Source organism: Prionailurus viverrinus, chromosome B3 (genome assembly GCF_022837055.1).
Source record: "Prionailurus viverrinus isolate Anna chromosome B3, UM_Priviv_1.0, whole genome shotgun sequence".
NCBI classification, from domain to species: Eukaryota; Metazoa; Chordata; class Mammalia; order Carnivora; family Felidae; genus Prionailurus; species Prionailurus viverrinus.
Window position 1 is genome coordinate 76304592 of NC_062566.1, and position 14974 is coordinate 76319565.

The following is a 14974-nucleotide window of genomic DNA, read 5'->3' on the forward strand; positions in this document are numbered from 1 at the left end:
AGGGAATCTCACTGCTTAGCTGGAGACGGAGATAATCCTCCTGTTACCAGTTCAGGAAAATCTACCGTAAGTTGCTTTATTTCTGAAGAAATCAGAAATCACTGGTTCAACTTCACTTGAAAATATACCACCATTGGTGGAAGTGTGTTCCGTGAGCTATAGAGGATAAAAGAGGGGCACACAGCCTAATGTGGGGCTCGAACTCATGAACCATGAGATCATGACCTGAGCCAAGATCAAGAGTCGGAGGCTCAAGTGACTGCACTACCCAGGCGCCCCAGTGAGATGATGAATTTTTTTAAACTAATATTGTGGTGATAGCTGAGTGAGTCTGAATATCCTAAAAACAAACTATATACTTTAAATGGCAGAAATGTATAGTGTGTGAATTTTATCTTAGTAAAGACATTTAATTTTAAAAAGTATAACTGGTGATTTTCTAAGCCCAAATATAATGCAAAACCTTGTTTCTTTCACACTAGTGTGTATATAACCATTGCTATTCTAGTTACAGAGTACCAATATAATTTACTGAAAATACCCTAGCAAAATTTTAAAATCATGATATTAAAATAGCTCAGAACTGCAAGAAATCACTCTCAAATTTAAATTTAGCACCTATTTCAGAACTATAGCCATTCTCTTGGCATCAAAACTTAAAATAGGTCAATTTTAAAAAACATCTAAGCTAAACTTTATTTGCCCCTATTACCATGTACAAGGAAAAAGTCTTTAAATGTGAATTCTACCTGCTTTAAAAATTGTTACCCTAGTAGTAACAAGAAGTTAAAGAGATTCATAATTCCCATTATATAAACAGTGTGAACCTACAGATCATACCTTTTGATTTCTTGTCCTTTTTGCTTAGGAGATTCACCTCCATTCAGGATCTGTTCTAAGTTCTTTGTTTCTACCGATCCATTTGGTTCTGAACTGGATAGTCCAAGTAATGACCTTACCCGCTGAGATCGGACATCTAATATTGTATCTGTGTAACCTACTTCCTGAAGATATCTGTTAAGAGAAAATTTAAAGTATTAGATCCCATATATTAACACCTACAAACATGTTAACTCAAAAATCACATCAAGCAATGACTGATCAAGGAAAAAACCCATAATCCTGTAAAATATGATCCTCCTTTGCCTCAAAACTTTCTTCTCTATACACTAGTTCCAATTCTAAGAGAACAAAGCCAATTACAAACAGAAATTTAATTAAGAAAGCATACAGGATGGCTAATGCTAATTAAGGGCCAATTATCTTGAAGCTTAAAAAACTCTAGAACCTTAAAAAACTTTTAGGAAGTGATGATATATGCTATTAAAAGAAAAAAAAAAAAAGTCCACAAAGTGGACCTCAGAATAGTGACATGCTAAGTTTAAACCTAGGTTCTTAGTCAGAGGATGATGGACGGGTTAGTTCTCCCTCTGGGATCTAAAACCTCATGGTACTGAAACTTTCTGTATATTTAATCTAGGATCCAAGGTAAGACTGGAAAAGAAGGGGACCAGATTCTGACATAAATATAGATAATGGGTCGTGAATGGTTTTGTATGATAAAGAATTTCTTCTTAAAGTATTTGACAGGCTAAGGAAGGATGCTAAACAGGAGCCTTACACAATATGCAAAAGAAAAAACAATTTTTAGCTGAAAGTCAATAGCAGGGAGACTGGTTAGGACACTAACACAGCAAGAAATAAAACTGAAGAGAATAAACATGAGAAATAAAAGCAAGATACAATCGTAGAGACCTGGTGCACAAATACACATGGCAGTAGAATGAAAGAAGATACAAGAATTTTAGAAAATTTTCAGGTTTCTAGCTTGGATGGTTGGATGGTGGTTCTATTCAATGAAATGAAGAATAAAGAGTCCAGGTCTGGTTTATAGGGTATCTATCAGATAATCACGTAGTAGCGAAGAAAGTGACATTTATTAGCACAATAATAAGAAAGGTCAAAGCTCAGAAGAGATTGGACTCAGCATCTAGATTTGGGAGTTATCAGTGTTTGATGGTATTTAAACCCATGGATTTAAATGAAGTTACCCTGAGAAAAAATTCTCGAACAGATAGCCTGGGACACAGAAACCTAAAGGGCTAAAAGAATAAGAGAAACTCAAAAAAAATTAAAAAAAAGTACTTGAGAAATAAGGGGGGAAATGGTAGCATAGAGTTAAGAATTCAAAATACAGGGGCGCCTGGGTGGCGCAGTCGGTTAAGCGGCCAACTTCAGCCAGGTCACGATCTCGCGGTCCGTGAGTTCGAGCCCCGCGTCGGGCTCTGGGCTGATGGCTCAGAGCCTGGAGCCTGTTTCCGATTCTGTGTCTCCCTCTCTCTCTGCCCCTCGCCCGTTCATGCTCTGTCTCTCTCTGTCCCAAAAAATAAATAAATGTTGAAAAAAAAAAATTAAAAAAAAAAAAAAAAGAATTCAAAATACAATGGTTAATGCCTTATGTGTCCAAAAGATCAAATAGGAACAAAAAAGTTCTCTTAACTATGTCTGTGAGTAGCTTCAGTGGAGTATCACAATGGAAAACAGAGTACACAGTTGACAAATGAACATGCAAGATTACAGAGATAAACTACTCTCAGAGAAAGGAGGAGAGACAAAATATTAATCCAGGCAATAAGACTAGGCTTTTATAAGAGAAATATTGTACAACTGATTTCGCTGTAGCTATTGGACTCTTCTAAAAACCGCAATTCTCTTTTTGGGGGGAACAACTGCGATCACACTCTAACCATGTGGTCTGAATGAGCAGACAAAATCTCACACAATCCAGGTAAAAACACTTGACTCAGAGTCATTTATTTCATCAAGTTAAGCCAATTCTGACTAAAACAGACTAAAACAGTAAGATATGTCACACAATTACTTTTTTTAATGTTTTATTTATTTGTTTTGAGAGAGAAAGAGAGAAAGCACGAGCAGGGGATGGGCAGACAGAGAAGGAGAGAGAGAATCCTAAGCACTGCCAGCACAGAGCCCAATGCAGGGCTCAGTCCCACAAGCCGTGAGATCATGACCTGAGCTGAGATCAAGAGTCAGATGCTCAATAGACTGAGCCACCCAGGTTCCCCGCCACAGAATTACTTCTAATAATACAGCAAAGAATTTAACTATCAAAAAGCTTCCTCAAAAATTCAAGTAAAAGTAGGATTTGGCAAGCCACTTATGAAAGGTTTCAGGTTACCAGCTAAATTCCTTCTATAAACCAGTCACAGTCCCACTTAAAACCAAGTACATGAATTCTGCAATAACAGGAATGGGAGTATCTACAAGTATGAACTCTGTATTGTTTTTCTTCTGGCCTTCCAGCCATCCAGCTTTTATGACATTCTACATGACAAATAGAAAACAACATCATGCTGAGCAGTGTCCAAAGGAACATTCATAGGATACCAACTTTAAAAAGATCCAATAGTCAAAAGAAACAAGAAAGCAATAAAAACTATACACACTGTCCTATTATCATCAAATAATTTTTTACTTGCAAAGTTACTGAACATAAGCATTTGCATACCTAGATCCTTAAAGAAAGCTGAAAATGAACTATTACTTACTGTCTTAACAGTTGTCTGCCTTGCTTCCACGTTAACTGGCTATTCTGAGGTGCTGTGGGAGCTTCTGTGTCTTTGGTTTCTTCTAAAAATTAACACATACACAAAATAGACAATTTCACACACAGCATTTCCACTCTTGAAAATATTGCCAAAGTTCTCTCAGGGATAAATTCCCATAAAAAAAATAACTGAATGTTTTATAAATGATAGAAGTAAATTAATAACTATTGAGTATTTACAGTCATTTTAAATGTGTTTATCCCAATAAACAAAACACTCAGGTACAACCTGCCTTGTTTTAAAACTGGGAAACCTAAGAGTACATTAACTATTCTACAAGGGATTCAAAAACCAAAAACTCAGGCTTTGAAATGATTTCATTTCAGTGATTTCAATATTTATTGAAAAAAAAAATTTTTTTTAACTATCAGAATTCTGCTGGGTTGATGGGTTCAAAATTAAAAAGCTACGTTTAATATTTACTTAAGCTATTCAAAATCAACACTGTTAAATCTAGTATAAATAAAACTATTCAATGACTTAATTTTGAGTCTATCAGGAAACTTTAAATCTTACTCGTAACACTTTATATAATTAATTTCATTGTTAGAACTAAAACCAGAAAATAGTTTCTACTATATATAAAAGGTCATATTTTATTCTCAAATATGAGTATATGTACTAAGAGTTTAATAAATACTGTAATCTGAGGTGAGTTAAGCTCTCAATAAGTATCCCTAGTGAGAAATTTACAAATACTTATCAGCACTAATGATACTAAAGAAATATTTTCGGGGCGCCTGGGTGGCTCAGTCAGTTAAGCGTCCGACTTCAGCTCAGGTCATGATCTCGCGGTCCATGAGTTCGAGCCCCGCGTCGGGCTCTGGGCTAATGGCTCAGAGCCTGGAGCCTGCTTCCAATTCTGTGTCTCCCTCTCTCTCTGCCCCTCCCCCGTTCATGCTCTGTCTCTCTCTGTCTCAAAAATAAATAAACGTTAAAAAAAAAATTAAAAAAAAATATTTTCCTAAAAATTCCCATTATGAAAATAAGATAACGCAGACAACAGAGGTTCATAGAAGATCAGCCCTCACAATGAATGCTGAGAACCTTTAGCATGGCTCACAGTTGTCAGGTTCTTAGACTCCTCAGAGTCATGAAAAGAAAAACTTACTGGTAGTTAATTCAAATATTCCCTGCCTTACTTCTCTAACAATTCCATTATTTACACCTTCTCATTCCTCCCCTGAACAGAGAGAACTTCTAAGATTTCTAGAAATAATTATTTCATCTTAATAGCTCCTATATTTGTTTATATATTTCATCTATTTATACAATTTTGTTTGCTGTTAAATCATGTATAATACATAATCACTGGAGAAAAAAATACATTCTTTAACTTTAAGTTTATTTATTTATTTTGAGAGAGAGAGAGCGCGCGCATAAGCGGGGAAGGGGCAGAGAAAGAAGGATAGAGAGAATATCCCGCAGGTCAGCAATGTCAACTAGAGCCTGATGCAGACCTCGAACCCATGAACTGTGAGATCATGACCTGAGCGGAAACCAAGAGGCAGATGCTTAACTTACTGAGCTATCCAGGTGCTCCAAAAAAATACATTTGTAAAAAGAACTACAACGCCCCAAATCCTATCATTAAAACTGTCAGTACTTGAGACTTTATCATTCCCATTTTTCATCTCAAAATACATACATAAACTTCTCCTTTCCTTAAAAATGGGGCGAGGCACCAATGTGTATACTGTCCTATAAAGCTGCTTTTGACACCTAACATATTTGAACATTCTCTTGATGTCAATGAACACAGATTAATATTACATAAAATGATCACACAGTATTCCACAGAAAGTATATGCCTATTTAATTTAACCAGTCCAGGGGCGCCTGGGTGGCGCAGTCGGTTAAGCGTCCGACTTCAGCCAGGTCACGATCTCGCGGTCCGTGAGTTCGAGCCCTGCGTCAAGCTCTGGGCTGATGGCTCAGAGCCTGGAGCCTGTTTCCGATCCCTGTCTCCCTCTCTCTCTGCCCCTCCCCCGTTCATGCTCTGTCTCTCTCTGTCCCAAAAATAAATAAAAAACGTTGAAAAAAAAATTTAATTTAACCAGTCCACTAATGTTGACATTAGTTTCTACCTTCCATTATGATAAATAGTTTTTCTACAGATATCCTTGAAGTACACCAAAAGCATATATGCAGCTCAAAAAATTTTTTAACACATCAAGGTAATCAGTTCCTAGATGAATAAACAAAACATTATTAGTGTCCCAAAAGCTTTCCTTGTACCTTCCTGTAGTCACTAGACAGTTCTATAAGAGTATCAATACTATCCTGATTTATAAAAATTAATTTTTAAATTTGATACACATGAGATCATTTATATCATTTTTCAGTGTTATGTTACCTGTCCATGTTGTCAGGTGTAGTTACAGCTTTTTCACTTTTGTTGCTAAATAGCATTCCATTATGCTAAAATCACACATTACATGTATCCATTCTAATACCGCAGGTCATTCAAGCTGTTTCCAGATTTTTACTACAAGACACTATAAGCATTCTTATACAAGCCTTATGATGAGCACATGTATGCATTTTAAGAAGTAGAGTATGTCGACTGGAATTACTGGGCTTCAGAGCATGCCGCTATGGCTATGTTCCCTTTAGTCTTATTGGCAAACTACTTTCAGAGCAGTTCTATCAACCTGCAATCCCAACACCAGTAGATTTGGTTGTTCTATATCCTCATTTAGACTTGACTGGTTTTTTTTTGTCTTTTCCATTTTAATTTAGCCATTCTGATAGGTGTCTAATTGTATGTACTGCACTTTGGTTGTATTTCCTCAATAACAAATAACATTGAGCATTATTTCATACACTTATTGGTCACTTAGATATCTTCTCTTATGGGCTGCTTTTTCTTTTGCCTATTTTCCTACTGTCATAGATTTTTCCCCCCTAAATACACAAAAAAGCTCTTTACATATTTAGATACAACCCCTTTTATAGGGTTAGGTTTAGGCCATATATATACGTATTACTGAGACATAGGTATAAAAACGTGTATCATACTTCTGTCAAGACAGTATTTTATATTTTGATTTATTTTTGGGTATATAAAAGGCAACACTAATTTGTTTAATGGTTATCTCGATCTATACTTTGAAGTAATTTTAACCGATTTTGTTTGTATGTTATATATTGTCCATCACTTCATCGCTCCCCGCCCCCACACTAAACACTATGAATAGTTTTTCTACATCAATAAAGAAAATCTACTCTATTAAATATTGCTTCCCATAAATAAAACACCTGAATGTCATTTTATTCCTCATTTTGAGGAAGTTTTAAAACTTAAAACTTAAGTTTAGACAGATAAAAACAAGTCTGTTTTTAGCAGGCAGCAGACACTTATCTGCTAATGATTTGTTCTACACACACTATTGCACTGAAACCAGCTAGCCAATTCTGACTGGCTCCAGGAACAATGTGGCTGCAACTAGCCTCCTTCCTCACATTTACGCAGACCAAGTTAGGGGGACAGCCCTTGAGTCAGAAAGTGAATACTTATTTTCTCAATATTCTAGCCATATTAGAAAGAAAAAGATTCAAAGAAAAGCTCCAGATTCATTAACTTCTATGAAGCCACCCCACTCCCTCTAACTGCAGTAAGACTACTGTAGTCAACACGGCCCAAAATATATAGACCTTCCATCTTTTTATTTTTTATTGTTGCTTTTCCAAGGATGAGGCCATAATATTATTCCCTACTGTCAAAGTGAACCTTCACCATCACTGAAAAGCTAGATCAAAGGAAACCCATGCTGCTGATATGTTGGTCTCTTTATTTTAAAGTATAGATACCAACAACTTGAAGATATAATAAATGATAAAACCGGTAAGTGTAAAAAATTAAATTGTGTATGAAGTGTTTCTGCCAAGTTCTAAGTACTTAATATTAAGTATTTAATATTAACATTAAACTAAAAACCAATTAATTTTTTAAAATTTACTCTTCCACCTAACAAAAAAAACCAACCTCCATATCTAAGTTTTATCTTCCTTACCATATATGCTTTAACTTTATTAGATATGGTACAACTTTATTATAAAAGAAGAAAAACTGCATATCCAAATAAAGATACACTTTTTTCTTATCTTAGTAACCACCATCCAAGAACAGCATAGAATTCAATTTGAATGCACCATCAAAATGTATATGAGTTCTAAATATACCTGAGAAATAAGAAACTGATAACATTCCCAATATGCATAACATAAATCAAAGAATTCCTTATTCACTGTTAGATGTTTAGACTACCCACGTTGTAATCATGTAGAACCCTAAAGTTAACGTTAAACTGTTAGCTTTTTCCTATATCCAGCCATCTCTTCCAAGCATAATTGTTCATCAGATACTACTCTCACACTCATTATCTATTTAGTTTAGTGTAAAATGCAAGATTTGGTACAGAGCAAGATGAAGTGGAGAAGATTCTTTTCCTTCTCTTATTTGGCTGCCTATGAGGTTTCCAAATTCAGTCAAATTTCCTATTTTCAGAATTAAACTATGGTAATCACAGCTCCTCCAGATAAAAAGAACTTTGTAATAAAAAAGTAAACTTTTATAGAACGGGACAAGAATTTTCTACAAGGGTAGAATTATTTCATTACCTTTCACTTCTGATACCAAAATGCACTCACAATTTTACATACATTTCAACACAAGGAAAACAGGATAAATAACCTCAGGATTTAGATATAGATACAACTATTTACTTTTATTATTAATAAATTTTTATTATTTATTATTTTCCCCAAAATATTAGGCATTATTACAGTGGTCAACCATCTAACTAACCAATGCTATCGAAGCAAAATGAGGGTGAAGAAAACATGTCTGTTACAGAAAAATGAGCTTAAACCAATTTTTTTCTTGAAGTGGGTCAGGAGAAGGTTAACAGAAGAATCCACTTTACCTGATTCAAAGGTTGGCATTTTCAAATCACCTTGGTTCAGTTCTGTGCCATATTTTAATTTGTGATATTTTGCCCTGAAAATGTAACAACAAATTGTTGAAAGAAAAAAATTTTTTCCTTTTCTACACAGTTAAGTAAATACTAGTATATATTTCTCTGAGAACACAAAACATAATATGAATACCTGTTTTTTAAGCTTTACGGAAATTAGAGAAAAAAGTGTACTGCTATATAAGAAAAAAAATGTAAATGTAAAAAATGAAGACAAATTTTTTTCCTTATCTTTAAAGAAAAATAAAATTCCCAAACTTAGAATCTATAACAAAAGACATAATTTCAATTATAAATTTTTTTCTAATGTTTATATATTTTTGAAGGAGAGGGAGACAGAGAGAGAGGGAGACACAGAATCTGAAGCAGGCTCCAGGCTCTGAGCTGTCAGCACAGAGCCCAATGTGGGATTTGAACTCACAAACTGTGAAATCATGACCTGAGCTGAAGTAGGACACTTAACCGACTGAGCCACCCACTATTCAATTTTACAGATTTAAATCTTTTCTATTCCCTTATAAGAATCAAATCCAAGTATCATCTTGTATTTGGGTCAGGGTTTCATACTTTCAAAGTATTTTCAAATACAATGCACACTGGTATAAAAGAGAATACTGTTCTACTTTGTATTATAAGAAAACAAGGCACACGTACCTTTCTTGTTTTAATGCATACTCTAACATCTTTATTCTTCTTACTAAATCCTTCTTCAAGTTTTCTTGTCCTTTTCTTTCTCCTTGCAAAAATGCTATCCGGGCCTAAAAATATAACAGGTTCATTTATTTTCATTTTTTTCCTAATGATACATTAAAAAAAAAAAAACCAATAAATAGTAACTTGTTCATGATGGCAAGTTTTAAAATTGATAGAGGCAGTCAACCAAACTTTGTTAGTAATACAATTACTTTAAAAATCAATGACTATAAATCAGCTATTTGCTTAATCTTAAGGTCTCTAATGTTAACATTTTTTACATAATCATAAAAGGAAATTTTATACATAAAAACTGAACCTACTTCCTAACATACAAGTCACAAAAAACTAAAAAATACTATTCTCTTCATGGACACAAGACACAAAAACTTCCATGCTGTTCTGCTATCTTGGCCCCTCCCCAAATTATTATTTTTTTAAGTAAATATTTTCCCCCAAATGAGATGTTTGTTTCAAAAGACAGTACCATTACTTCAAAACCATTTTGCGTTCACAAAATACTTTAAAAATGTGTAATCTTTTCTATTCTACCCACCTACTCCAAATTGTTTCAATTCTTGAAACAGTAATACTAGAGTACTGCAAATAGTTTAAGTAAAGCCACTGTATGTTCAAAGAACTCATTACTTTCTGTTGTCATTTTTCTACTACGAGAGGGATTATTTTCTTTTCAATTGCCTTATTTTCTGTGAGAGGCAGCTTTAAAGAGCCTGGCATCTGTATGGAGACATTTGCCATTATGTACATAATTACAATAAAACTACCTTCCACAAGGGGGAGAATGCCCTTGCTGAGATGACCCACAGGTGTATTTATTAAGAAAAAGAAAAGCTACTATTAGTAAGCTAAATTATAATTTATTTTTTAAAATTTCAGTGAACATGAAATCAGAACAAATGAATTCAGCTAGATGATTTAACCCAGTAAGTTGGATCTGTTTTTCTATGATAGAAATACACTGGCCAGCAGACCAGCTAAATCAAATTGATTAATAAGAACATGTAAGTATTTAAATGTCCACTGCCATCAAAACAAGCTCTTCTCTATTACCCTTAAAAAAAATAATAAAAAAATAAAAGAATCACCTACAACTCCTTAACACTTGTGAAGTTAGACAGCTACATAACACTTCCAAATATAAATTTCAAAACAAAAATAAAACATCAGGAGGAATGGTAACTATTCAGAACCTAAGAGGCTAAGCTGCTAAAGAAAAAAGTAGCACTTAAGCAAATGTAAAACGTCAGTTTCACCACACAGCTTCAAGAAACTCTGATTAAGTTTTTTGCCTTAACTTTCTTTTTTTCACAACAGTAAGGGCAGTCACCATCCAACGTCAACATACAACACCATTACAATATTACTGACTATATTCTCTATACTGGACTTTTCATTCCCCTAACTTATCAATTCTATAACTGCAAGTTGCACCTGTTAAACCACTTCACCTATTTTGCCCATCCCTCTAACCTCCTCCCCTGTGGTGACCACCACTTAATTCTCTGTATTTATGACTGTTCAATTTACTATGTTCTTTAGATTCCACATAAAAGTAAAGCATATCATATTTGTCTTTCCCTGGCTTATTTCACTTAGCATAAAACCTTCTAGATGCAAACCATGTTGTCACAAATGACAAGATCTCATTCTTTTTGTGGCTGAGTAATATTCCATTGTGTAATATGCCATCTTCTTGTTCAACTATCAATGGACACTTAGGTTGCTTCATATCTTGGCTATTGAAAATAATGCTGCAATAAACACAGGGGTGCACCTATCTTTTTCCAATTAGTGTTTCTATTTTCTGTGGATAAATACCCACTAATGGAATTACTGGATTATATGGTATTTCTATTCTTAATATTTTTATTAAAGAAAATAATCTTTTTTGAGAAAGAGAGACAGAGTACAAGCAGGGGAAGAATAGAGAAAGAGACAAAGAATCTGAAGCTGGCTCCGGGCTCTGAGCTGTCAGCACAGGGTCTGACATGGGGCTCGAACTCACAAACCACGAGTTCATGACCTGAGCCGAAGTCAGAAGCTTAACCAACTGAGCCACCCAGGCGCTCCTCTATTTTTAATTTTTTGAGGAATCTCCAGCTTGTTCCCCACAGTGGTTACAGCAATTTACACATTCCCACCCATGATGCACAAGGGTTCTCTTTTCTCTACATTCTCACCAATACCTGTTCATTTTTGTCTTTTTGATATTAGCTGTCCTGACAGGTCTAAGGCAACAGGTCTCTGTGGTTTTGTTATGTATTTCCCTGATGGTTAGTGATGTGAGCATTTTTTCATGTGTCTCTTGTACATCCAAATATCTTCTTTGGAAAAATGTCTATTTAGGTCCTCTGCACATATGTAAACCAGATTGCTGTTATTTTTTAATATTTTGTCTTTTATTTTTTTGAGAGAGACAGAGAAAGAATGCAAGCTGGGGAAGGGCAAAGAGAGAAAAGGAAAGAGAATTACAAGCAGGGTCCACATTGTCAGTGCAGAGACCAATGTGGGGCTTGAACTCAATGAACTGTGAGATCATGACCTGAACCAAAATCAAGGGTTGGAAGCTTAACCAACTGAGCCAACCAGGTACTCCCAGACTGCCATAATTTTTATTTTTTTTTTTGGTGTTCAGTTATATAAATTTTTACATATTTTGGATATTAACCCTTTATCAAATATATCATTTGCAAATACCTCCTCCCATTCAGTAGGATAGCTTTTTTCTTTTAATGTTTATTTTTGAGAGAGTGAGTGAGCAAGTGAGCAGAGGAGGTGTGGGATAGAGGGGAGGATCTGAAGCAGCCTCTGTGCTGACAGTAGACAGCCCAATGCAGGGCTTGAACCCATGAACCATGAGATCATGACCTGAGCTGAAGTCAGACACTTAACTGACTGAGCCACCCAGGCACCCCCAGATAGCTCTTCATTTTGTTGACGGTATCCTTCGCTGTGCAAAGCCTTTTTATTTTGGTGTAGGCCCAATAGTTTATTTTTGCTTTTGTTTCCCTTGCCTGAGAGGACATATTTATTAGTAAACTGCTGCTAAGGGTGACGTCTACGACATTACTGGCTATGTTTTCTTCCATGAGTTTTATGGTTTCAGGTCTCATGTTTAGGTCCTTAATCCATGTGAAATTTATTTTGTGGACCGTGTAAGAAATTGGTCTCCTTTCATTCTTTTGCATGTAGCTGTCTGGTTTTCCCAACACCATTTACTGAAGAGACTATCTTCCTCATTGTGTACTCTTGCCTCCTTTACCATAATTAACCACGTAAGCATGGGCTTATTTCCGGGTTCTCTATCCTGCTCCATTGATCCATGTGAATGTTTTTATGCCAGTACCAAACTGTTTTCATTACTATAGTTTTGTAGTGTATCTTGAATCTGGGATTGTGGTACCTCCAGCTTTGTTCTTTTTCATGGCTGCTTTGACCATTTGGGGTGCTTTGTGGGTCCATACAAATTTTAGGATTGTTTGTTCTAGTTCTGTTAAATACACTATTGGTATTTTCATAGGGGTTACACTGAACCTGTAGATTGGTCTGAGTAGTATGGATATTCTGACAATATTAGTTCTTCCAATCCATAAACATGATATACCTCCCATTTTTTTGTGTTGTCTTCAATTTCTCTCATCAATATTTTCTAGTGTTCAAAAGACAGGTCTATCACTTTCTTGGTTAAATTTCTTCCTAGGTATTTCATTCCTTTCGGTGTAATTGTAAATGGGATTGTTTTTCTTAATTTCTCCTTCTACCACTTCATTATTAGTTTATGTAAATTCAAGAGAATTCTATAAATTAATTTTGTATCCTGTGACTTTACTGAATTTATTTATTAGTTATGATAGTTTTTGGGTAGAGTCTTCAGGATTTTCTATATATAGTACCATGTCACTGCAAATAGTGATGATTTTACTTCTTCCTTACCAGTTTGGATGCCTTCCCTCCCTCCTCCAACCTCTGGCCTGAATGCTATGCATAGGACTTTCAGTTCTATGTTCAATAAAAGTGACAAGTGAATACCCTTGTCTTGTTCCTGAGGGATTAAAAAAAAAAAAAAAAAACAACTACACAGTGGTAATGCATCCTATTAGAATCTTACATTGTTGTATATGTGCTACCGAAGCAGGCACTACAATCTAACACTATTGTGAGACTTCATTTTGACTTCTTGCCTTAGCATTCAATTTCATATTAGAAACAATCCATATATATAGAGAATCTAGTAAATTAAACAAACAAGCACAAACTACACACAAAAAAAGCATGAATCTCACAGCAGCTTCTGAAGAGGAGTTGAAGAAGGATAATTCACAAACACAAAGAACAAAAAAAAAGGTGAGAATTCATTAAGACAATGCCTTTTAAAGGAGATATCTTAACCCAAACCACCTCGAGATGGGGGTAAAAGCAAAGACCAGATATGTCATGACTACTGGATATGACCTTATGACCTTGTATCACAAAGTATCTATATGGGTACTTTGAAAAGGTGAAAGTTATATCTGACAGTGATTAAAAAAAAAGACCAATTAAATAAGAGACAACATTTAATAAATTAATAACAATGAATTCTGAGCCATTTTTAAAGAACATAATTCATCACTAATAGCATCATCTCAGCAAATAAATACTTTAAAAAGTAACCACAGGGGCACCTGGGTGGCTCAGTCAGTTAAACATTGGACTTCAGCTTAAGTCATGACCTGATAGTTTATGAGTTTGAGCCCTGCGTCCAGCTCTGTGCTGTTAAGAGTGGAGCCTGGAGCCCACTTCGAGTCCTGTGTCTCCCTCTCTCTGCCTCTCTGAGCCTCCCTCGCCACCCCACCCCTCCCCCCCGCCCTGGCTCTCTCTCAAAAATAAGCTTTAAAAATTAAAAAAAAAAAAAAAGTAACCACAAAAAGAAATAGCCACAACATATTACGATGGCATAAAAAAAAAAATCACCTAGGAATAAACAAAAATGTGCAAGATCTCTGCACAAAAAACTGCAATCTGTACAGAAAAAACAATCTAAATGGACTAGCAGAGTCATAAAAACAATTATCACACAAACTAAGAGTTACTGTAACTCCACACAAACTTTCAGTGTGTGTGTGTGTGTGTGTGCGTATGTGTGTGTGTGTAGAACTCGACAGGCTGATTCTAACATTTACCAAAAAATTCAAATTACCAAGAACAGGCAAGACAATCACCAAGGAAGAAGTGGTGGAACTTGCACTACCAGAAATTCAGATGGTTTCTGAAACTAGAGAAATTAAAACAGTGATTGGTACAGGGATAGACAGATTAAAAAACAAACAAACAAAAAAACAGAACAGAAATCCCAGAAACAAACCAATATATATGAAGTCACATAATTTATCAAAGTAGAAGTTTACAACAACAAGGAAAAATGGCAACATCAAAAATTATGCTTAGAGTGGTGCCTGGGTGGCTCAGTCGGTTGAGTGTCTGACTCTGGCTCAAGTCATGATCTTGCGGTTCATGGGTTCGAGCCCTGCGTCAGGCTCTGTGGTGACAACTCAGAGCCTGGAGCCTATGGTGACAACTCAGAGCCTGGAGCCTGCTTCAGATTCTGTCTGTCCTGTCTCTCTCACTCTCTCTCTGCCCCTTATGCTTAGTAGACATGGTAAAGACATTGGG

General features: G+C 35.4%; 1 protein-coding gene across 3 annotated transcripts in view; it reads right to left on the reverse strand.

Annotated features, from left to right (window-relative positions):
• STRN3 (striatin 3) overlaps positions 1–14974 on the reverse strand; it is a 107172-nt gene that overhangs the window by 46059 nt on the left and 46139 nt on the right. For all 3 annotated transcript variants that reach the window (XM_047862931.1, XM_047862929.1, XM_047862930.1), the window contains exons 2-5: positions 9263–9366; positions 8558–8631; positions 3570–3651; positions 841–1014 (exon numbers count right to left, since the gene is read on the reverse strand). In XM_047862931.1, the coding sequence (XP_047718887.1) occupies positions 841–1014; positions 3570–3651; positions 8558–8631; positions 9263–9366 (434 nt within the window). The remainder of the gene's footprint in view (positions 1–840; positions 1015–3569; positions 3652–8557; positions 8632–9262; positions 9367–14974) is intronic.